We start from the raw sequence: 25145 nt of genomic DNA on the forward strand, positions 1-25145 counted from the left end.
CATCTGAAAAACTGAAATGGTTTACTGTCCATGTAAGACAAATTGACATCCAGTCCATATTTCTTCATATGCGTTTTAGCTGTTAGCTGTTAGCTGTTAGCTACTATCTGCGGCCCCTTGACTCGGCCATGGACTCGCCTCCTTTATTGACCCTTGGACTTAGTAAATAATTTCCATTTTTGATTAGTGAAGTAATTTGGTGCCATTTGGTGCCATATAGCATAGTAATTGTGTCTGCATCTGTCACCTCACTGCACAGCGAGCCAACACTGCAGAACAAAATAATTTCTGTAGTTTGACCGTGTCTTTTTCACACGTAGCTATATCATTACCTTCAGGGCATGTCTATCAAGTCAATTTACATACCGCAGCAATGCAACGCGCACACACATGCACACATACACACACACACAGGTGCAGAGTAGAATGGGCAGTTCCATTCAACTATAACAAAGCTAACACCTGTGCTGAAGAAAGGTTATAACTATATTTCCACAAATAACAACATGAAAAACAGCTGCAGGCATCCGACACACTACACTCATTAGTTACTGAGCCTTAAATGACACTTACTGTCCACACAGTTTCTCTTGACTGTCCCTCAGTATCTCAACATTAGTCCAAAATCACGAGGCCAAGTTAGCTAACCTTCAAAATTAACAGTAAAACAACACAAACATGGCAACACTTACAGCTTTAAGCCGGGTTACGTACAGCCCATGACGATCTGTCCTTTACCGTTACAGAGCTTGTTACGCTTGTGGAATTTTGGAAGCACTAATTTATTAATTTAACACCCACTGAAGTGTAAACTATGAATCTTGCGGTTTATTCAGTGCTTGCCATCCTCTGCGGTAGGCTAGCCCAATAGCGTGGTATTTAAATTTTATTATTATCGCGACAGCCCTAAGGCTATGTTCCAAGGCTTAATCTGAATGTAACTACATCTTTGTATGTAGAGGAAGTTGGAGCCCAATTTGCTGTTGGACTCTTGTTGCTTCCAAGTTCCCATCTAGAACAGTGCACACAGCACACAGTGCTTCTACACTGGCCCCAGGTTTTCTTTATGTCTGTTAGTTTGTGATACTTCTATAACACAGCTTTATTTAGCAAAATGCACAAAGTGCATGCACAATATAAAGAAGATTTTGACATAGAGACCAATAATGCAGGACCTAGCCACAAATGTAATTTGTGGCGTAAATTCCTAGTGCAATTAATTAAAGTACCATAAAACAACTGGCTGAATCTGGGGCATTTGGGGCCAAATGATGCATCAAGGTTTGCATTCAACTCTGCTTTCGTATTTTGACACTTGGAAACGGATATGTGAACAGCCTCAAAGGCCGTTTCACTGGATTTTCCAGGCTGCATAGATGATGACGTATCTTCACATACTGAAGGAACCCCCTTTATAAATTCTGAACTGGCAGACTGTTAAAGTGTGTAGCTCAGCGATTGGCTGACAGACAACAAAGAGTGATGGAGGTAAGGCACAGGATGATGCAAAAGACTGAAACACAGAGGAGAGACAGTCCCAACTGCCATACAGTCAGTAAAGGCCATTAGCATAAAGTGTAAAGTGATGTGTATTAAATCAGTAGACTGACAGTTATTTCATAGAGAAAAATACATTTGCTGTTATAAAAATTGTATTTTTCCAAGTGAATAAATTACATGAATAATACAGCTTGAGGCAGACAAGACAGACGGATGTTTTTGCCCTCTGCTTATTGCTCCGTTAGTTTATTTTTTTCTCAGTGAATTTAAGGAATATTACATGATCACTACTTGACCACAGCTACAGTATTTTGGTCACAAGCATAAGATGCATTCACACGTAGCTCTGACATATTTTCACTTTAGCCCTCATTACACGCATGTGTTGGGAACACGGGGACTCTACAGATGAAGTTGTTCATTTGTGTGACAAAAACTGACCTTTTGTTACGAACCTGAGCCACTGAACTCATCTCCCACAATCCTCCATGAATTCACACCTATGTTTGAAGTCCACCGATGGACCCAGTTTTCAGCTACCATTGGACAGTTCGACCTATGACAGGTCTACAACGACAATCAATCCTACGGCAGCGCCACAAGAGCCTGCCTACAAACAAGCTTAGTCAGTGCCAGCAGCTACAGCACACTGACTGCCATCTATTTTATCAAGAACAAGAGCAACGAGCTTAGCGCCAAGCAAAGACCTTTGGATAACGGAACCAAAGTTCTTCCACACGTGGCTAATCCACAAAGAAATCAAGGATCCCACCAAAACAACTTCTTCCTTTACCCAGTCTTGCTAAATGACAATTCTCCCTCTGAAGTCTTGTGAGTTGTTGAGGTGAGGTGAGTTGTTGCAGGAAGTACTGGTGAAAACCTGGTAAAAAAGGAGGAGTTTGTTGTGTACGTAGATTATTACAAGCAAGACTTAATTTCCTAACCTTACTCTAACACAACAAACTCCTCTCTCTAAATCTGTTTCCACCGTTGTCTTCCTGCAACAACTCACCTTTCCTGAGATTTTAGAGCTAGAATTGTCCTTGAGCGAAACTTCTATTTCTTGTTAAAAAGAAAAGGTGTCCGTTCAGTGTTGTCAGACACCTGCTATAACAGCATGAGCCTGTCTGTGGCAATAATAAGCCCTTTTTGTTGATTTTGACAGTCAAAATTGCCCAAAAGGAATAAGTTGCAGCCACTGCAGCTGGTTTGCAGCTGCCGCCTGAAGCCATCTACTGCATGGATTCCAAAACCGTTTGTACCTACAAATCATTTCAATACCAAAATATGTGAAAATATTAAAGGAGGAGTAAAAATACAGAAGAAATTCTTTAACGGTATACTTGGCTTAGTAGAGGACTGTTTAGCCACTGTGAATGTACATTGTATTGATTTGATCTGTAGTTCTCAGCCACCGCTAAATTGATGTTAGCAACGTTATGCTTCACACAGACACAGAGTCTTTGCATGGTAACTAACTGTTATTAACTTGGCACCATTATCCAACACAGATCACATACATACAGTTTTAAAACACAACCACACACGCAAAGAGGAAACTTCATCGTGCTTGTCTTTATCTGCAAATGCTTGTGAACACTGAACATACGGTATAGGTCAAAGAAACAGACACAAACCTCCTTGTTCTTTAGTTTAGCGCATTTTAGTTTGGGTTCATCTTGTGCATTTTTACTTTTGTTTATCTTTTAAATAAATGCTTGTGGAAATACATGCTGGTTTCTTTACTGTTGTATAGGAGTGAAAATACCACCAACCTTGAACTCCAAATCCTTCAACCTACTAGCTGTTTCCAAAGTGAAAGTTTTTTTTAATTTTCTTGAGATTAAATTAATTAATTGGCTGTAAATTTTTATCTTCTTTAACAGTGGTGCCTTGAGGTGAATTTAACATGTTAAATTATATGATTAATAATAGTAATACTATTCTGTTATTTAATATAAATACTGATGCCATTCAAACCATAACATGCCTACTGCGTATTCGTGACTTTCTTCTCTGCATCAGAAGCATCAATCTGTGAACTCTCCTCCCTGCAGACTCTTTCATTTTATCCACCAACACGCTGCATTTTGCTTAACCCTGACTTTGATGTATCGTTTTGTTGGGTGGGTTGGTGGTATCCCAGACTTTGATAAGGTGATCTGAGGCTTCTGATCAGGAAGAGTCAGGCTTTGCCTTAATATGGATCAATCCGTGTCTGTCACTTCCCGTCCATCTCTGTGTTTTAAATTGATGCAAAGGAGCCTTCTTTTACACTTCAAACCCACACATTTGTACACAACTGTGCCTCCAGTAGTTCATGCATTAGTCATTGTACCTTTTGTAAGGTATTACATCTTCTTGATTAAAATGTTGAATTGAATTCCTCTCTTAGAAATATTTAATTACTATTTTTAGCCATGCTGGCAGCGTGGCTAAAAATGGCAGTTTTGGCTGGTTGGTCCACCACTTTGGTCAACTTTGTATGGATTGCCTTCAAATTTTCTTATTCAGTGAACTATTTCAAGATCCACGAGGTGGACAGGCACAAAAGTAATCATCAGGTGTATATTTGTCCAATATTTCGGTTTATGACCTAATACCTGCAAAACTAATGACATGCCCATCAATCTCAGCTGAACTTTTTGTTTAGTGCTTATTCGAAAATGTTTGCATGCTAACATGCAAAACTTCGATGGTGAACATAGTAAACATTATACCTGCTTAACAAGCCAAATGGGATTCCCTGGTAGTCCAGTGATTAAGACACATACTAGTCCAAATGTTTTTCGCTGTGTTACAACTGCAAAGACCAACATGCAGCTGTCGTGTTGTTGCCGTGAGTCTCTTTCGGATTGTACCACAAATATAAAACAGATTCATTCTTCAGCTGTGCGAAAGTACAACCTTAGCAACTCTTGCCTGAAAGAAACAGAGCTTGGGGCTTGGTTAAAACCAGTTGCAATTAGCATATTTAAAGCATCCTTGTCGCTACTTAATGAATGAGCGCCGCTACTAAAATTACACACGATCATTAATGATTTTCAGTAAGCTATGGTAACACTTGAATAGCTGTCTCCCTATCCTCATTCTTCAAGAACAAGCAAATGTGAGAGAGAGAGCAGCAGAAAGTGACAGTGAAAGTTAACAGAGGATAAGATCAGCATTAAGTTGTCAGGTTACAGCTCTGTCCTGTACTGTACATCTTGATAGTTAAATTAAATTAAAAAGAAAAGACCACAGAGGAGCTGAAGTTAGTAATGTTAAAGCAAAATAAGGATGCAAACTAGTCCTTTCAAGCTAATGAGGAGATTATTCTTTGGGAATTTGATGTACAAATGAAATGCTTTTAATTATAGAGGGGAGGTGGTTCTCATGTTGCCTGTAATGATTCTGAGGTAATATTAAAAGTGTTTTCCTGCCATTATAAGGAGGTAAGGCTCAAAACTGCTTAGTGCTGTGCCATGAATGTAGAATCAAAACTTACTAAATGACTTTTCCCAGATCTAATGGTTATAATTCAAACCCAGTAGACTTATTTAGCAAGTTTAGCTTTTGGGTGTAGTTTATTCTGCTCTAGATTTTCCTTTTTATTATTCACAGATGTGGCAATAACAATGTTCCAAAATTGTGTGGAATTTCTTTATTGGAAAACCACCAAAACCCCAACACAAAAATAGCATCTTAATTTTTTACATTATACCGCCCTGTGACAGCATGTTTTAATCCCTATGGACATTATTTTTTATTGTTATTTGTAAATGTACCTGCTTTGCACCTGCCTCAACTCTTCTTCTCCCTGCAATCACTCACACACACCTTTACCTCTAATCTCTCACTGCAAACACACTGGCTTTCCCCGCCTCTCTCTGTCTCTCTCTCCCTGTCTGCTCCCCTGAGATTCTCCATCAGCAGTAGGTTATGTTTTATAAAGTCGCCGAAAAGACACTGACCTTTTTCACGGCAGCAGGTGCACCGCATGACAGCTTGTTAATTACGTAGCTTATCAATGTCATTGTCCATCCCTGTGTTTCATTGTTGATATTGTCAAATGGCAGTTTTGTAGACATCACTCAACCCTAATTTGAATACATTTATTTACTCTGCAAGTAATCTTCTTACTGCTCCTTTGTATGTTTCTTTTTTTTGATGTCATGATATAGTTCTTAAATTTCATTCATAGTGGCCTTAAAAAGGTCTTTAAAAGTCTTAAATTTGACTAGGTGAAACCTGCAGAAACCCTGCAGTAAAAAAATTAAAAGCTGATGTTACGTATTTGTTTTATTTGGACATTTCTTTAAAAGATGAATGTGACATTCACTGAAAAGTTACTCTACTGTGAAAACCAAAGAGTTATCTGCACACGGAATAGTTTTGAAGCCCTGTAGGAGGTGTCATTTATTGAAAACTTTGAGAAGGTCTTGTGTGGCTTACATTGTATAGATGTACACCTGTTTACCACAGGTGCATTTGATCAGCTCTAAATTATCGATACCACCTAGTTGGATTCATTATCACTCTATTCGGGTCATTCTTTGTTTCATCACCCAGCCACAGGTTGGTTTGGATGTGTGCACATTCTTCTGTGTTTAAACTAGACCAAAAAACAGAGCAGCAAACAAGGCACTCTTCAAAAACTATTCAGGCTCTGGTACCGAAGACTCCTTATTTATCTTTGTATAAGGTAGAAAGTTAAAATACTCCTGCACACACAGAAGTACACTGCATAATAACTTTTCAACATTTCATGTGAAGCATGAAACATTTTTGGGAGCATTTTAAATTTACCACTTCTACTAGACTTAACTCTTTGCAAGAGTTCAGCTTTAATGTTTGATATTATTGTAACATTAACTTGAACTGACTGAGAATGTGAAATGTAACATTTTCTGTCTGTAGTAAAGACAAAATTAGTGCAAATATATAGAGAATTTATTGCAATGTGAACCATAATTGATATATTGTGTTCATAAAAAACACATATGGACAACATTTAAAACTAAATGTAAAAGTAAACAGAAGGGGAGAAGGCCTTTCCACATCAGATACAGACGTCCAGCACACTGCGTTACAGGTCTCTGAAGCTGTCTGGCACCAGATATGACTTCTGATCCACACTGTGACTATGGAAGGAAAATAAATGAGTAATAAATGTTGCAGGTAGTTAATGTAAAATATAAAGTTAACTATAAAAGATGTCTCAGTTTGGTTGATAGTGCTACTATGTCACGTATTTGAGAGAAAATGCAACAAGGGCAAGCAACACCTCAATATACATATATGACAGTCAATAACATTAGTCAACGATATGTTTTCATGTTGTCCTTTGAAGACAGACAAAGTAATATCAGCTGTCAAATATCCAGTAGCCATAACAATAAATGCTGATTCATGGTAATGTTAACTTCAGTCTCCACATAATCAAGCATTTTAAACCTTGTCTAGTATAACCTAAATACCAGAGAAATGGTTACTTTAAGTGTTGTTGTATAGTTTCAGGTTAACTTACTTTCAGGATAAGCTGGTAACAATGCACTATTTTCTGCTATTTCTGCTAACGCCAAATAGCATTTAGCATTAGCTCCTTAGCCTGAGCTAACTCAGTCACGTCGAGCTTTGGTTTCATCAACCAGTCACCTGAGCTCCACCCACGACCCGTCTCTGTATCCATTTTTGTCCGGGAGTGACACACATTGACGCGATGCCAAGATGGCGACAACCATCACTCAGACGTCACGCACACTATGTACATTGTTTAATACAGTTATACAATCTGAGTAACGGTTTAACATTTTAAAGCAAATCAAGAAACATCTGGCTCGTGATGTGGCCTACAGAACATTCTCCCCTTATAAATTTATATTATATAGTTCCACAGCAAAAATCTTTGTTAAAAAGTTAAACGTTTTAAAATTAAAACCTACTTGGCAATAAATAAGATTGTGAGCTTATTGTTTTGGGTGATAAAGCCTGGCTGTTACCTGGCTGAGCAGCCTCTATTTCTTGGTTTTGAGGTCTCATGGATGTTGCTGGCTAAGAGAACGCTCTTTTTGCGGTCTCTACCCTGTTTTGTCTATCCCGATGCCCCTGGCATTGATACTAATTTTCATTCTGAATAGTAAACCTTGTTCACTTAATGGTAACATTCGCTAGTTAGGCTGTGTGTTGGACATCAGTGATTCACTTGAAAGGTATTTAATTAGTTAAATGGTTTAATTAGGGTTAGGGGGTGACAAAAATAATCGTGACAAGTCGACTAATCGAATAAATAATTAACAGATTAGTCGACTATGAATAATAACTAATGAAAAAATCATTAGTTGCAGCCCTACTTCTGGCTATGGACCTTGGGTGCACGTCGTATGTCTCTTTCTTTCTTACTCCCCTTATTTCAAATCTGCCTCTAAACTATCAGCTTATCAATAAAAGTCAGTTGGCCAAATGCCTAAGAAAGTTATCTTTAAGAAGAAAAATGGCATGTTAGCATGCTGATTGTAGCATTCAGCAAAGTCCATGTCAAATTTGGACAGTTCTGTTCATGGTTGTCACCCTTTTTAGCCATGCTAGGGGCATGGCTATACAGATGGCAATTTCAGCAGGTGGGCCCACCAATATCTCAACAACGAATGGATGGATTGCTGTGAAATCTTGTACAGCAATTCATGGTGCCCATAATGACTTTGGTGAACCCCTGACCTTTCCTCTGGCGCCACCAGCAGGTTAAAATGTTATTCAATGAAATATCTCAACAGCTACAAGGATTGGCACCATCTGCATGTTTGGATTGTCATTGCAGGAGCATGTTAGCATGCTAAGATAACATGCTAGGATTTAGCTCAAAACACAGCTGAGCCAAAATACAGCCCACTAGAGCCGCTAGCATGGCCATAAAGTCTAGTTTTCTGTTTGTTTTAGAGTTAGGCTCATTTACATTATCCCATAGCATTAGCCCATTTATTTTTCTAGTCTCAACACTCGTGATCCATTTATGATTATGATTAATATCAAAGCAATCTAGCAGGGTAAAGCAGCGCTCTTCTAAACTTCGGTTCTGCAGTTCAAGGCATTGACCAGGGGGATAGATTATAAGGTGTGAAGAAAAAGGCAGACATCTCAGATGTTCCCTTTGTAGATCACAGGCTAAATTTGTTTTTTCTCTCCAATTAATTTGGAGGAAGTGATAAGAAGAGGCAAGAAATCAATACAAGCCTAAGCAACGGAGAAAAATGGAATGAGATCCGTCAGAGGGAACCTTATCTGCGATCTGTTCCCACGCCTTGATTAAGAACCCTTTCCTTGAAATAAGGCGAGTTAGACTCATTTTTTCATTCATTTATTCACAGATTGGAAAACAACCCTAAAATAACACTCTTTTATGATTTGGTCCCTCAGGGCTCAATAGATTTGGACAAAAAGCAAAGTAGTTAAGAAAGCTTGGTTTTTTTTTCTTTGAGAATTTACGCAGTTTACTAACAAGCAAGGAATACAGAAATACTTCTACTTTCAAAGAGATAAATCTCTCAAAATGTCATCAATTACAGCATCCTAGCATAACTCTTAAAAGTGGCTTCCATAAAATACAAAATCTCTATAGTCATACCAATGTTTCCACTTCTGCCTTAAACAAACGAGCATTAACCATGGACTTGATGGTAAGTCTGAGAAAACATGAAGATTTGTCCTAAAATGTTAACTCTCATGCAGACCTACACTCAGCTATGCATCAGTGCATTTGACAGGCTACTGGTTAGTATACAAATATCATTTACCACAGTGTCCCCAGTTATACAGTATCTGTCTAAACCTAAAAAGGACATTGATTTAGTCTAGTTCCCGTGACATTGTGCTTGTATACATAGCAAAGTTGAATCTTTGTACAAATGTACGGATTTGAAATCAACCCTTATGGCATTTTCTTTCAATTGTTGAGGTTGCGGTACTGTCGTCATCTCATACTGAATCATCTCTAAGATATTTTAGCTTTTGATCTGTGGTAAATGCAGTGGCCTCCCCTTTTTCCAGAGTTGTCAGAATTTGTTGAGTAATTACTATCGTCAGGGACGCAGCAGTTCCATCCTAACGGAGAGGGAGATTTTATTCCCTGCTGATTAAAGCCGTCATAAAAAGGATGTCATTTGATTTCACAAAATTGTGCCAGAGCACATTGTGTTTATCCATGGTGAAATAATGGTTGAGTGTGTGTGTGAGTCGGGGCCTACATGAAAGAAGAGTGCAAATAAATCACTACCCTCTCTACTCCTTATTTGAGTTCACCTCCTTTCATCTCGGTCATTGCTCTCCTAATGAGGAACGCAGCTTCTGCCTCAGAGTCCACTTAGCCACAAAAGGAGACTCCCGTCACGCAGCGACGAAAGATATTATCTGGGCAAGCTGGAAAGGAGCATCATCATCACACCCAAACAAAGAGAAGGGGGGATAATGTTTTTTCCGCTGATTTCCTATTCAGTCCGTTCAATTTACTGCCCGGTAACAACCTCAAAGAATGAAGAAAGAGAGCTGGGATGAAAGGTGGAAATCCTTCTCTTGTTGCATTAATATTCAACATCATCTTCTGCAGTGGCTCCCCTCACTGCATGTGGGAGAGTCGGAAACCCCAACAGCCCCTCTGAGAATGAGATTTTATGAGTGAAACTGGGTTACAATCAACCTGCTGCTACTGCTCGGGAAGTTAAAGCAGAGATCTGTGAGAAAAACTGTATTTTCAACATAATCTTCTGTTGGGGTTTCATTTGAACGGCAATACTGGTTTGTTTTAATCACACAGAGGAAGCCAAGTAAGGGAAAAAAATTCAGTGGACTACAAATAACACCTTTGTTCAGTCTGGCTTTATAAGCTGTCAGGAAGTGAATCCCCATCCCCAGAGGGAGGCGTCTACTGCACTGTCAAATTTCTCAGGAGAAGAGTAGGAAGAGGAGGGGAAAACAAGAATGTCAGATGCAGACAAAAAAAAGCCTGTTCTGTGAGCCCCATGCACAAGAAAGCATGCCTTTCTTATAAATTCAATAAACACGAAACGTCTGTAAGGAAAGCCATCTTGTCTAATAGTTTAAATGTAACTGCCCACCTCGTGGCTGTAAACCTGTGCACAATAATTGGTTCTCCCTGTTAGGACACAGGGCATGATTCATGATCAGTGATTCTCAGTGTAAGAGCTTATGGAGTTGTAAATTACTGTGATTGATTAGGAGTCATAATACCAGAGCGATAGTGGCCGTCCGGTTTGCTAGTTTTGTCTGTTTACGCCAAACCTGTCCTCTTCACACCCGCCACACTGTCAGTTTCACATAGTCATTTAAGCAATGCAGACGTACAAACACAGTTGTCACATAGATGAGAAGCATTTTCAGTCACAAACCACAAACATGACCAGTCAGATCTAAACCAGTGGTTCCCAACCTTTTTGGCTTATGGTCGCTTAAAATCAAGCGCTGACTAAATGTCTAAAATGGCAACAACAAGCACAGATGAGATTGACGTAGCTGTACAGGTTGTCGACTTATTGAAATAACAACTCTTATACTGAATATTGACATATTTTATCAATTGATGTTAAAATATGTTTACTTCTCCTAGCAATCGCTATCATAGCTTCCAGGTTGATTGAAAATGACGTTAGCAGGTTATGTCCGTCACTACTGATCGCTTAGGACAAAACCAAACAAACTAAAAACAACCCTTTTTTATTACTCCAATTATCTCAGACTTCTCTTGAGTAGGTTGGGAACTAAATACTGATCTAAATAACCAGTGTGAACAAAAGTATGCCTTATATAACTGGTTAATTATGGTATTCTAAATTTTTAGCTCATGAATAGTGATGCAACCACTCATTTTCCTCTAATGCATGATCACGCATTAGCAGGGTAACTGTCTTTAACCTTCTACTTGTCTAATAGCAACTTGTCTAATAGCACCTGGTTTCACAGTGGATCAATGAGTGTGGAGGCCATACTGGTCCTCAGCTTCACTTATTCATACTGGAGAGCAGAGACAGGAATGACAACAGTAGAGACTGACAGAGACACACAGAAACAATTAATGAGGAAACAATTATTACTAAAAGCATATGATTTTTTTAAAAGTTAGCTCTGTTCATCTATTATTTTGAATTGTATCTTTCTTCCTCAATGAATGAATGTAAAATGGCAACATTGAACAGCTTTGTGATGTTAACAGGCATGAAGAGAGACGGGATGCATTTTTAGTGCATCAGCTGTATCTAAGATGATCTAGGAATAAGTGTTTAATTATCGATTGATATAAAGCATACTTTCAATTGTGTGTTTATGGGACTGGATCACACCATTCAAGCTGTTTACAGTGAGACATTTAAACTGAGGCAAGACAAATCAAACTGAAAGAAAAGTGTGTATCAGCAGGAGTGAGGTTGACGAGGAGGACAACTGGAGCCCTGCTACACTGGGCTGTGGTCCGGAGAAGCGTGTGTGGCCGTCACCATCACACACTCAGTGGCTGTGTCCTTGGTCCTGCGAAGGCCCATGTAAAGCCTCTCATCCAGGTTAGCAGTCAGTTTGTCTGTGAGCTCCGCTGTGATGGTCTGTGGGCCGTAGCCTGCAGAGTCGGGAAGCTGAGGGGGTGAGCGCTCATCCGGGGGCTCTGGAGGGAGTCCAAATTGTTTGCTGTCGTCCTGAGGGTCATGGTGCTCACCCAGCTCCCTGTCTATCTCTGAGACGGAGGGATCAACAGGTGGTGGGGGAGAGGTGGTGTGCTCCTTAGTGTCTCTGACAGTTACAGCCTGCTCCCTGTCCGTTCCCCCATTCTCAGTCATCGTAGGCTCTACCTTTGGAGTGTCGGGAGTGCTGCCGGCCCCATCGCAAGTCTCCTCATCAGGAGCGCTGACGATGCGGGGGAGCGTGCTGTGGTAGCTTGTGTCCAGTGGATAGTTCACACTGTCACCCCTCCGTAGTGGTGTCCGCTGTCTGTCAAAAGAGGACTGGAAGTGTCTAACACCAGGGTCACTCCATTGCTTGTGGCGCTGCCACTGCTTGCGGAGGTGGATTCGGGACCGGTGCTTCTTTAGCGGCGACTCCTGCTGGTCAAACTGAGGGTCGTGGCGAAGAAACTCATGGAAGAGGGTGTCCGTCTTCTCATCTATGCTGTAGTCTCGCCGGTGGAGCATGGGCGGTTGTGGTGAAGGCTGTGCAGCCTCTCGAGGCGTGAGCATCTGACCGTATGGGAACCAGCTCAGTGAACCAGCACCTGTTTCTGTGGAAACTCCACCAATGGCACCCAACAATAACTCTTCCTCCGGCTCCTCCTCAAAGAGATGAGACTCAAAGCTCTCACCGATAGTGCCAGATCGCCCTGCATTGGTAAAGTGGTGCCTTTTCTCGTGTGCTGTTCTGTCCTTAGGACTGCTGCTGATGCTCCCAAACAGTCGCAGGTCTTCTGGACCACGAGATGGAGCCTCTATCGACGCATAGCCACTGTCCATCTGCAGCAATTTACGAGTCCCCGTTTCTCCATCACTGCCCCCTCGTTCTGATTCTGTGCTTTCCTGTTTCCTCTTTTTCCCCTCCTTCACCCCCAAGCTCTCATCCACATACATCAAAATGTCCTTGTCATCCTCTCCACCCTCTGCCTCATCCCCTAAATCTTGGGACGGGCAGCTGGGGAGCCCTCCTCTTTCTGTCTCCGTGCGTCCGCCCAGCGAACACACACTGTCAGCATCACTACAGACGGAGTTCCTATCATTGTTGCTGCTCTGGTCAGACGCGGCATACTGTTCCAGTGTCGCACGTAGGGTCCAGATGTCTTTGTAAAGTGACTGGGGATCCTGGAGATCTAGGGGTTCCAATGGGTCTACACCTTCCCGTCTTGCCAATGACAGTGCTTCATCTTGGGGATCAGGGGATAAGCCAATCACCCCTGGTCCTCCATGGCTGTAGCTGGGCTCCACCATCACCTCTACCTCTACCCTGTAGTGTGCACACAGGTGTGGAGAGAAGGAAGGGGAGAAACACACACACGCACAAATACACACACACAAAACAAGTGTCAGTGTCAGAGCATTTACCCAAATAACACTCTCATCTGAGACATGGCTGTGTTCACAGTGCACAGAATGATTTTCATGACTTGCAATGGCTGCTGTTGCATGTCCTTAAACTGAACTTAGCTGAACACTGATACCATGTGTGCTTTCACCTTGGGAGAGCAAATTTAAAGACTCTGTACTGTATGAAACATAACTTGAGTGATATCTCTAGCAATGAACTGTAAATGGGCACGAGGATCATCAAATTTCTGAACTCACGACAGCTTCCAGGACATTCCTTTTTCAACAACAAACATCTGCAAACATACACAGGAAATACTGTTTAATCTAATATTCAGCAAATGAAAATAAATAGCTATGTAAGAAAATACTTAGGGAGATTGGTTATTTTTGTTGTACAACCTAATACTGGGCAAAATCTGCATTGCTATAAATGAGAACTTAAAATAACAAAATTGCAGTGACCCTTGCTCTTTTTTGGACATCATGACATTATCAGACCATGTCAGCGATGGAATGGTTTCCTATGCCAGATATAAACCCTGCGTCCCAATTCTACACTCCTCTCTCCTAAATAAATGTGCACTCTGGGAATCCCCTACATCTGGTTTCAAACCATGAAATTGGTTTTGAAAGAACGCTTGTTTATCTGGAGCTAATTAAAGTAGAAATCAGACTGTGGTTATATAGTATTTACAGTTACATAGCATGGTGTAGTTCCGATATTTAATCCATTTAAATGTCACAGCATAACAGTCGGCAATTGACAAGAGGACAGTTTTCAAACATGATTTTCAAATAAATCCTAATGACTTACAGTTGATACTGACATTTTCCATTTGATTTTCCTGTATTCCTGCTCATCTGGCATGTTAAAACAATTGCAATGGTCTTTCACACAGTTCATAAAAGCACACAGGCAAAGTGGTGAAGAATTGGGACTTAGAGCCGTATCTGGCTGTATATCATTACCGTGCATTTTCTAGCTATAATAGTAAAGAAATGAGTGCGAGGCAGCAAAGCAGTGAACAGGATGAATGGCAAGGGAATTAAAGATACCTGCCGAGGGAGGGGGGTGGTGTGGAAGGAGGTGAGAGGAGGCGAGTAGTAGGCTGGGTGGGGCAGTAGGTGACGTCCTGGGTGCGGGCGATGTACTGAATGAGGTCTATGCGGTGCGAGTCGTTGTCGTCCTGCTGGTCCATGCTCTCGCTGGCGGCTCTCTGGCGCTGGAACTGTCTCCTCTTTGGAGAGCCTGTTTCACACCAAATATGGGGAAAGAGCAGTGAGTTGTGCGAGTTGTGTAACAGCAGGCAGTAGTGAAATAACACTTAATTCAGGAGAAAGCTTTCATCAACTGTTGAGATTTCTGGGGGGGAATTTTGGGATCTTTTTTTGGACCTTTGATACGATAGAAGGACTGAGCCTGGGGAATGGCAGAGTGGAGTGTGTGTATATAGGAAGAAGGGGATAGGCAGGAGGGATTTACTCAGGGGCTCAAATTGACTTGGAACGACCAAACCTAACGTCACTGAGCCATCTGTCTTGTACGTGTGTTAGTCTGTGTGTATATCCGACTCTTAGCAGGCAAAACGCATCTCACAGTTGGTTGCTGGAGCCCCCTGCTTAACCACTGTCTGTTTTCCACGAGGGAATATCGCCAGATATACTTAAAACATAAATAAATAGAGAAAATACACCGTAAAAAGAAACTGCTAACAGTGAAACTTTGATTTTAACAAAGAACCAGAAAGAATTTTTGCACTCGCCTGCTCCATTGGCACAGATTGTTTCTAAAAATCTACTCTAACAGAATGATCAAGAATCAAAGATCTAGGGCTGAAATGACTCATCGATTAATTCTTTGCATCGATGCTTCGTTTAATCCATATAACTATATAGCGCACTGTTTTGCATGGACATTTATTACTGTTGCACATCGCACTTACGCTGTGTGAACACGATGTGATTATGATGCCGCTGTTTGCAATGTGGAGGAAGAGAGAGAAAATAGCGAGGGACGAAGAAGTAAGTGTCCAAAGTATGGGATTATTTCAAGCTAAAAGAAAACAACAACTCTGTAATGTTACAGTCTGTCCAGGTGCTGTGCTGCTCCGCCGCCAAGCAAAAGTATTTCTTAAACGATGCATCAATGAAATAATCTGTAGAAGCTTTGAGTACTAAAATCATCGATAGCTGCAGCCCTACAAAGATCCATTACCTCTGGTGTCCAGACTTGAGGCTCTCTGGCTTCTGTCCAGCTTCCATTTCTTGATCTTGAAGTAGGGACTGGCCCCCTCCAGACTAGCATGGCGTCGCAGTTTAGTGAAGAACTGCAGCACAGGACCCTGGCTTCCTGCAACCCCGCCTGCAGGAAGGGCACCGCTCCCCGCTGTGGCCCCCTCTCCGACACTGACACTGCTGCCTCTGCCCCGGGGCCCTGCTCCAATCATCTCAATCTAAGCAGAGAGAGAAATGTGGTCAGAAAGAAAACCTGCCAAGACTAGCGATGTGCGCATAATCCCTTCTGACAGTGATGTTCCACACAGGCTTCCTTGTTTACCCATCAACCATCACTCTTGTTGGTCCTCCCTCAGACTCCATGGCCTTCTAATGTCCGTATGGATGACTCACTGGTTGACTGGCTAGCTCAATAGCTGGTGGGTGTACTGAGTGACTTAAGAAAATTCATCACTCAAAATAATAAACTCAACAAACTTGAGCTCTTAGGTGATCTGTATGCACAGTAGTTGCAAGATATTTACACAGTGTGACATGTGTCAAACTCAGGAATTTCATCATCATTTGTTAGTTATGACTTGATGTGAAATATTTTGTATTTTACATTGGTTGGAGGTAACTTACAGAGCTTGGCTCTTTAGTGCTGAGTGGAATAGTGTTCTCACTAAAGCTGGTGTCCACCACAGAGTTGAGAGCATCTCCAGGGAGGGCACAGCTGGGACTGATACTCAGGCTGGTCAACGCTGTTTGTGGTAGGGGGCACAGCATCGGCTGCAGGGAAGTGCACATACACAACAGATTCCACTTTTATGTCTTTTGAATCAATTGCTAAACATGCATGTTTTCTGCAATGCTTTGTTGATTAATCCATGTATTAAGAATCATACCACTACAGAAAGTAACTAAGTAATGTAGCTCCACTTCCAAAGTTAGACTTATCTATGAATATCTAATCTATGAATACAAATCAAGTCCAGATTCCCTCTCCAGCCGTCATCCCAGTACAAGTGATTGAACATCTAAAAAGGAAATCAATGTGCACAGCCTGTTGAAATGAGCAGGCAGAGAGATCCCTGATTCACGTGTTTGGATACATTAATGTTACATTTTCTTGTACTGAATCAAGTGACTGACCCCCCCCCAGGTCAAAGGACGTCAATCACCTGGAAGATGGAAAGTGCCGACTTTGTGACAGGGCGCGTTGTCATGGTGATGCTGTTTTCAGCCGAGTCGCACTCGTGGATAGTGACTATCTTGAGGGCAGGGGGAGGGATGTGGAGGTGTGTGAGCCGGGCGTTCTTCAGGTGGTGAAAGTCACCCTCGGTCAGAGTGTACCTGGGGAGAACAACATAGAGTTAAAGAAAAAGCTATAAAACCCTGGCAAGATGAGACATGAGTTGCATACACTCTCGATAAGTTATAAGATGATCCTTGCACAAAAGACAAAAAGCCAAGGGGAAATGTCTGACTTCAAACCCATCAGTGCTACTCTGCATTTAGTTCCACAGAATAATTCCTTTTGAAGAATTTGCATATCAGGCTCAAGGCTTCAAGAGAAATGTAGGGCAGGGAAATAATGAGAAAGGGTGAGAGCTCTTTGTGTCCACAGCATACATAATGCATTCCAAAATGGATTCTTAACCCTAAACTAACATTGAAGTGAGATGGACACAGTAAAATGTGTACATCCTTTGATCTCAGAAAGCGGTAAAGCTAGCTGGAGTTTATGGACATTAATGCGAGTTGAACACTGAATAAAAAGGCATAGAGAGTTGCAAATGTGGGCTTGTGTTGGCATTCTGACCTGCGGCCCTTCTCCTGCGCCTTCTTTCCATGATCGAAAAGCGCAGCCTCATTGAAGGAGACACGGCGGCCTGTGGTGCCCGTGGAGAGGAAGCGCTCAGTCTCTTGGTTGTGAGAGCTGCCCATTGACAGACAGTCTGACTCATCCACCCTGATGGTGATTTCTGCCAGAGACACAAGAGGAAAGAGGCAGAGGAGGCGCACAGGGAGGTAGATGGATAGGTGAAGGATGAGCGAGGGGGGATGGCGAAGAAAGATTTTCATATAAAAGAGTGTTCATATAAAATCACTGATCAGCTGCAGTGTGGCTCTAGGGATGTTAATGCCAATTAGCAAGAGTTAGCATGCAAAACTAAGATGGTGGAGATGGTAAACATCCTACCTGCTAAACATCAGCATGTTAGCATCATCACGGTGAGCATGTTAGCATGCTGGCGTTAGAATTTAGCTCAAAGTACTGCTGTGCACTTTGGTGCATGTAATCGGCGATATTTCATCTAATATATTACCGGACTTCTGTTGTATGTCATTCCCCATCTCTTTCCACTCATCGTCTGTTATCTTTCAACTATCAACTGTATTAAAAGCATATAATAGCCCAAAAATATTTTTTTTTAAATCTGTCCGAAGTCAACCCCTGTCTGCTATACTGTGTATTTACTCTAACTGTGAAATGAAGCATCTTCATCTTTATCATCACCACTGTTTAAGATGAGTATGGTAATATGGCAAACTGCTGACTGAAAAACTAAACAAAAAGCCTTACAAAAGCATTTGTAAAAGCAATTTTCATTTGGAGACAGAGTGCACTGGTCCCCAAATGTCAAAAAGTGTTCCGGGATATGGCACAGCTACTTAAACTAATTGGATCAGGATCACAATATTTTAATGGAACAAGCATTACACATTTGTGCTGACATGATAAAAATATCCCTGCTTCCATCAATCCAATACCTCCATCACCCAGCCTGCATGTCTCCATTACTTCTCCCTCGCTCACTTAGATGCCTCTTTATCTGTCCCCCTCCAACCCCTACATTTCTTCCTCTTTGTGCATTTTTCTCTTACCATGGGTGGGCTGAGACTCCTCCATGTAGGTGGTGTTGTTTTTTTCAGGATCATCGCTGGTCATGGGGCACACAGAAACATTCAGATCATTGCTGTGACATGATTACCCCTGAGGTCTGTCTTTCATCTGTAGAACCCTACTGATGCGGGCAGCCACACGGGAGACCACAGTGCAAAGCTTTATGATCAACTGGGTTACTATTTGACATTTCTGTGTGGCGTGAGTTTAAATACACATACAGGTCAACGGTTTAAAAAGGCAGCTACAGTATACAACAAATATATGGACAAGGCCCTAGGACTGAATGTTTATCTAAATGGCTGTTTAATCAATGAGGGCCTAAATCATTGCCAATAACTTGATAACCTTCAGGGCCAGGGGACCTCTTGGACTTGAAGCATGGTGCTTTATTGGATCTACATTTTCACTCAAGGGAACAGAGAAATTACACAATGAAGGTCATGTTGTTTAGAGGATGGGTTGTATATTATTCTTTTGGTATATTTTGTCTTAAAACCTTTGCTTTTAAACATCTTCAGTTGCCGCACAAGCTTATTAAACCCCACAGTTTTTATGAGGCAGAAAAAAAGAAGCTGAAAGCTCTTCCCAGTCATTTCTCTCCCTCTGATTCTTTTGTGCAGACCTATGAGTGAGCATGTGTGTCATTATATGTGTGTGTGTGAAGTGACTTGAGGGATTTCTCCCTCCACCTAGATCTGTGCTACTTCTTGTCTTTCATTTCCTCTATAGCTCCCTCTTCCCTGTACTGTGTGTGTGTGTGTGTGTGTGTGTGTGTGTGTGTGTGTGTGTGTGAGTGCACGTGGGGCTGGGTTGAGACGCAAGATTAATCACTGCCAATGGCTGCTATGAAATCTCATTACGCTCATCATTTGTACCAGTCCACCCGATTCTCCACTGCTCTCCCCCGACAAGCCTCTCCTTTTCATGGCTCAGCCTCTATGCTCTCTATTTATCTGCATCTAGCTGGTGCGCTCTCATATATTCAAGTGTACTCGATGATGCGCGCTGATGTAGAGAGGGACAAAGCGTCTGGAGGGTAGCCATGTTACTGCTGAATAAACAGGGATGACAGGGAATCATACTGGGATTGGGATTCACTGGGTGGAGCAAACTGGATGGTTCCACGGGAAGTAGTTAGCTTCATTTGAAATTGCAATGAGCTTTATCTATAACGTAAGTATACACAATCAACTTAAGTACCAGGCTGTCTGTAAACAGTGGTTGCGTGTAAACTCTGGAGGAGTAGTCTCTGTCTGTCAACAAACTGTGTGTACTCATGTGTGCATACTTGTGCTTTCATGCACAGTATAAACACCACCTGTGCACCTGCATCTGCAGACTAAACTACCTTTGTGAAGCAAATAATCTTCAGCTTCTAAAGACCCTGCACAGGAGTGGCGTTGTTTTAAGTTTGGGGGAATCATTTCAAGGTTGTAAGGTTTGGTGTTATTGTGTTAGACTGCATCTCTATATATACACACAGACACAATATATAGCCTCAAAATCAGCATCCACTCCATAAAGTGATTTATTGAAGTGTTCTTGTTATTAAATTATGTAGCCACAAATTTTTTAAGGTCCACCCCTTATATAGGTCCATCCTGTTGGTTCCTTACAATGTTCTGGAGGTTGACCTTACACTGCTAAACTCTTCAAAAGCCGCTTTGGATGATGGTGTGTCACATGAAGTGTTAAAATCCTAAATGTAATGTAGAATTTTTGCATCGTACCTGGCACAGAATTTCCCCCTTCGACAACAGCAGTGGTAGGCGAAGAGGAGGAGAGAGATGAAGATCAGCGTTCCTACCAGGAAAATGGAGAGGATCACCCGGAGGAGCACATAGCCATCTTGTTGCCCCTTAGCCTCGAATGGGATCTCCTGAAATACACAGAGGAAGGACAAGACAAATTAGATGGATGGATGTCCATTCTTGACTCTTTTCTGAAAGCCTCAATTTTTAATTTTGACACTTTAGTCTTGCTACTTAGCCCATTAATGAATGATGGACAGATGTATTTCAGTTCAGATCCAGTCCAGAAGAGAAATCAGAATCAGAAGGAGCTTTATTGCCAAGTAGTGTTTTACACATATGAGGAATTTGCTGTGGTGATAAGGTGCTACACGTAGACAAACGTACAGTCAACATAAATAAATGCAGAAATATATAAATATGGAATAGAAGAACAACGTTGCAGATATATATACGTGTGCATTATTCTGGGTCTGTGCCGTGCAGAAGTAACGCAACGGAAGAGAATAATGTGTACATATAAATATATAAACTGACAACATAAAAATATACAACAACAGAGATCAACAATCAACAACAAATATGTGCGACGTGCCAGGTCTGTGCACGACACTAGACAACACGAAATTCCATCCTAACAGAATTACTGCAGATTTGCGTACCTTACTGTGCAGCTGTTTTACCTTCCCAGTAACACCACTTAAACGATTGATTAAGCCACACTAGTTGGTGGGCCTGCATAAAGTAAATCTATAAATGCTACGGTATATTGATCAATAAATGCCAGGGTTGTTAACCTGTCTACAGTGTATCTTACAGTGGGAAAGCTCCTGCAGCGAGGACTGCAGCTGAGTGAATTAACCACACAAGGAGTACTGGTAAAGACTCTACGGTTCCACAGGTCCACTCGCTTGGTTTTGTGTGGATAAACAGCAAAAGGAGACATCTTGAATCTCTCCCTCTTCATTTGATTAGAAAAACTTTATTCAATCCGCCCCATTCAATCCGGCAGATGGAAAGCTATGACTGTCTTTCGTCTGCATGTGCATATTTTTGTTGACATTATTCTGCATATTTATTACTTTGAGTCTATAATTATTCCCTAAGCAATTCAAGATCCAGCTGTTAGCTAGGACTCTCGCTATTAGCAGGGAATGACATTTCATTGTGGAAAAACTAACTTGATTCATTAGAAAATAAACCAGCAAAAAACTAAATGATTAAAATGGTCAAATCAAATCTGAAAACAACAAAGAAATAATACATTTATAATATATATATATATATATATATATATATATATATTTTAGTTTCTCAGCAATTATTTTTATTTAAATACATTTATTTTCCCTTAGCTGTATAAGTACTGTATAATTAATTTGCCCATTTCTTAGATTTATTTCTGTATTTCCTTTGTTTTTAATTTTTTTTCCCCATCAAACAATATGTTAAATTTTGCTTATTTGTCCCATTTTACTTGCAATAATGTGTTATCCTTGTAAATTGTCTTTGTAGGCTACAGAACAGGAATTGAAAGGGTTTAAATAAAACGATAGATGGCAACATGAGTGGGAGAGTAGAGAACAACAGCAGGCCTTGTTCTTTTATGGAGTATCAGAGTGACATGACAACCACTCATCTTATGTAAAGACGTTATAGGTGGTGTGTTATGCTGGACTCTATAAGGGAGAACGCACAGCAAGTGTTAATGAGCGCTGCGCTCTGACATCAAATTGTAATTTCTCTGCGAGGGGAAATTAAAGTCGAGATTAGATCAAAGATTTAATTATTTCAGGTCCAGGTCAGGATGTTCTCTATTAGCCAGTCAATCGGCCAGAAGAGAATATGAGGGAAAGTACGGCTCTGGTGGTGAGCTGGACACAACACACACACACACACACACACAACCGCACTGGCACACCCACACACAGGAAGTTTGAGAATAAGCCAGTGGCGAAAGACAGACTTACTGTGGAGTTCTCTGGTAGGATGTTCCAGACGGTAGACTCATTGCTCATGGTCCAGGCCAACTAGAGAGTCCCCCTGAGAAATAACACATGCACACACACACAAACACACAGAGGAAATGACTCCCATTACTGCAGCCGTTCCTTAAAACACAAAGTCAACCACCGAAGATACTACATTTTATCTGTGTAATAAATCCAGACATACTGTAAGGTAACCTAAATCAAAACTTCTCTGAACTCATAGAATAAAGAATGTTTTATTGCAGCCCCATTCTCAATGTCTGCTGTCTAATAACATGGCAAATATTTATATAATGTAATAGAAGATGCCCATTGCAGCTGAAAGATCTTTTTGCATCTCTAACAGCCACGGAAGACTGCAAGACGAAGCAGGAACCAAACGTACGTGTGTGCTTGTACGCATGTGGCGGATCCCACAGAAGATGCAAATGATAGCATCTCGGCTGTAAATCATCACCCATAATTCCATATCAGCCTCAGGACTCTATCTACCTCCCTTGCACGTGCGCGCGCACACACACACACACAGAACAGGGAGAAACACCAACTCTTACTGAATAACTGGCTCTAGCAGCTGAGTTCCACTACCGCTGCTGCTATGCGATTGCTCTTACAGATCATAGCCATTAATACTGCTATTGCTGCACCAAACGCCCACACACTCACACACACACCCTGGATGTATCTACTCACCCAGCAGAGCAGGGTGGAAGCAACATGCCAGCAGCACTCAGCACTCCTCGCTTGCCTGCCAGTCACTGCAGCACTGAACTTCAGCACCACAACCTGTAAGCTATACTGCCGAGCTCTTTGCTGCCAGCCTGCCTAACTCCCTGCATCTACCGTCCAAGCATGAAAAACGGTTACGGGAAACACATCAGGCTGTGATCAGATTGCTTTCCTTGGCAGTGCTGTACCACATCCTGCTTTGTACCATGCAGCCCATAGCTTCTTACCCTGATGGAGGGCAGTGCGTAGCAGCAGCTCTGGATGTGTGTGTGTGTCAGGCTGTGGGCTCAGGAGTGTCCTCCTCAGCTCCCCTGCTGCATCCTCAGCCGCCTCAGCCCACCCAGCCGACTGAGCCTGAGCTGCTGTGTTTTCCCCCCTCCTCAGGGCAGCCCCACTGGCCTCGGAGCAACAGGGCGGCAGTGCTGCATGGCTGATAATAAGCGGACGGGTTGGTCAGTTATGCAGTCTTGGGCAGGTGCGTTTCACATTAAACAAGCATTCAGCAGATGCACATCAGAGCACAAAGACAGCCATCCCTCTCTCTAACCAGTTTCTGTAGTGATCATAGCTCAAATTAACAAGTAATGACACCAAACATCAGAACATGTTCTTTGAAGAAAAGCTACAACTACCTCACCATATTCATTAAATGCCATAATACAGTTTGATAACTAGATAGAAATGACAGCTAGTCACTTTGCTTCCCTTCCCCTGATGTTAAGACTAATTAGATGTTAGACGCCCCTGATGTCTTAGTCTAATAAGGAATGTAAATAGAAATATAATATTTATTAAAATTAGGCTATGGCAATTATTTTAGTATAGTACTTTATTGAGAATTGCTTACTTCTATGATGTTGAAAATCTTGAAAATTACTCTATTGATTGGTTGCCTAAGCAGATGGTAAGACACAAATGTCCCAGCAACGGCATATCCCGTCATGCTTTTCAGAATATCGGCTAAATAGCAGCTGCGTTACTGGTATTGCACAGTGTATCGTTTAGCTTTTATATCTCATGTAAATATATATTACCACACTACCTATAATGAGAATTGTAATGGCTCATGATGGACAGTTACAGTTAACCTGTATAAAATGAGAAACTGTTGCACAAAAGAAAGCATCCCGTTTCGTATTGCTCGGTGCTGCAATATGTTTTTCCCCGGAACAAAATAATGAGCAGCTATTTCCTCGCGGAGGTTTAGCTGATAACAGATTTTGCTAGAAAACAACAACAAAAAATCACATCACTTTAGGTGATGAAATGAAGCCGATAGTGAACTTTTAAAAAATGGATGAAAACCAGCTATACTCCGACCATTGCGGCGAGGTTAATAAATATGCCATCTTGATATTTCACAGGCGCCTATGATTTTCATCAGTCCAGTGACACCGACAGGGAAGGTGGATCACGATTTGAGTTGGCTGCACAAACAGACGAGCAGGCATGCGGCAAAGGTAGCACTCACCTACTCAACCAGTCCGGTCCACGAAGGGGTGGAGGGGCGAAGCCAATAACGTGAAACTCATCTGTGGACACTTTAATGTTGATTTTATCGCTAAAAGTATTTATGAATGAAACCCCACTGTTTAAGACACGCCCACCACCCAGTCAGAGACGCACCACGTGACGCAAGGAGTGATGCAAAGCTGAGCGGTTGAGGGGTCTCTCAAAATTAGCCCGGTGCTCAATCAGTCTTCAAAGACGTGTGGGTGCCAGGGAAGCCTGTGTTTCTCAGTGAATGTGAAGCGTATTTTCGTCTTTTTAAATAAGCATCTTGACACTTTTTGTGTACTTTACTTCTTTTATTGATTTATTTGACATTGGCTATATTCAGTTACTCGCTTGCAGGCGTGGGGAAATTGGTGAAACGAGTTTGTTAGTTTGTATGTGGCTCTGTGTGTGTGTGTGTGTGTGTTGGTGTGTGGACCTTTTTTATACACTGTATGGTGGGCGCCAGCCTTGTGGAGGTAGCATACAACACATGGTTTTGGCGCCA

General features: G+C 41.6%; 1 protein-coding gene across 3 annotated transcripts; it reads right to left on the bottom strand.

The window, feature by feature from the left end:
- Positions 1-8823: 8823 nt before the first annotated feature.
- cbarpb (CACN subunit beta associated regulatory protein b) lies at positions 8824-24765 on the bottom strand. 3 transcript variants are annotated; one of them, XM_038716237.1, is made up of 11 exons: positions 24615-24765; positions 23371-23573; positions 22394-22466; positions 20403-20551; positions 18651-18706; positions 17584-17746; positions 16943-17114; positions 16404-16550; positions 15760-15997; positions 14601-14793; positions 8824-13461 (listed from the first exon to the last, which is right to left on the bottom strand). In XM_038716237.1, the coding sequence occupies exons 3-11, from the start codon at positions 22439-22441 to the stop codon at positions 11937-11939; spliced, it is 2691 nt and encodes an 896-aa protein (XP_038572165.1). In that variant the 5' UTR covers positions 22442-22466; positions 23371-23573; positions 24615-24765; the 3' UTR covers positions 8824-11936. The 3 variants fall into 3 exon arrangements, with proteins under 3 accessions (XP_038572165.1, XP_038572166.1, XP_038572167.1); XM_038716238.1 differs by lacking the exon at positions 23371-23573 and having other exon boundaries at positions 24615-24762; XM_038716239.1 differs by lacking the exons at positions 23371-23573; positions 24615-24765 and adding an exon at positions 23108-23316.
- Between the last annotated feature and the right edge of the window lie 380 nt (positions 24766-25145).

The sequence above is a fragment of the Micropterus salmoides genome, unplaced genomic scaffold, assembly GCF_014851395.1.
Source record: "Micropterus salmoides isolate LMB-PRFRI ecotype aquatic unplaced genomic scaffold, ASM1485139v1 Ms_hic_scaffold_13, whole genome shotgun sequence".
Taxonomy (NCBI): domain Eukaryota; kingdom Metazoa; phylum Chordata; class Actinopteri; order Centrarchiformes; family Centrarchidae; genus Micropterus; species Micropterus salmoides.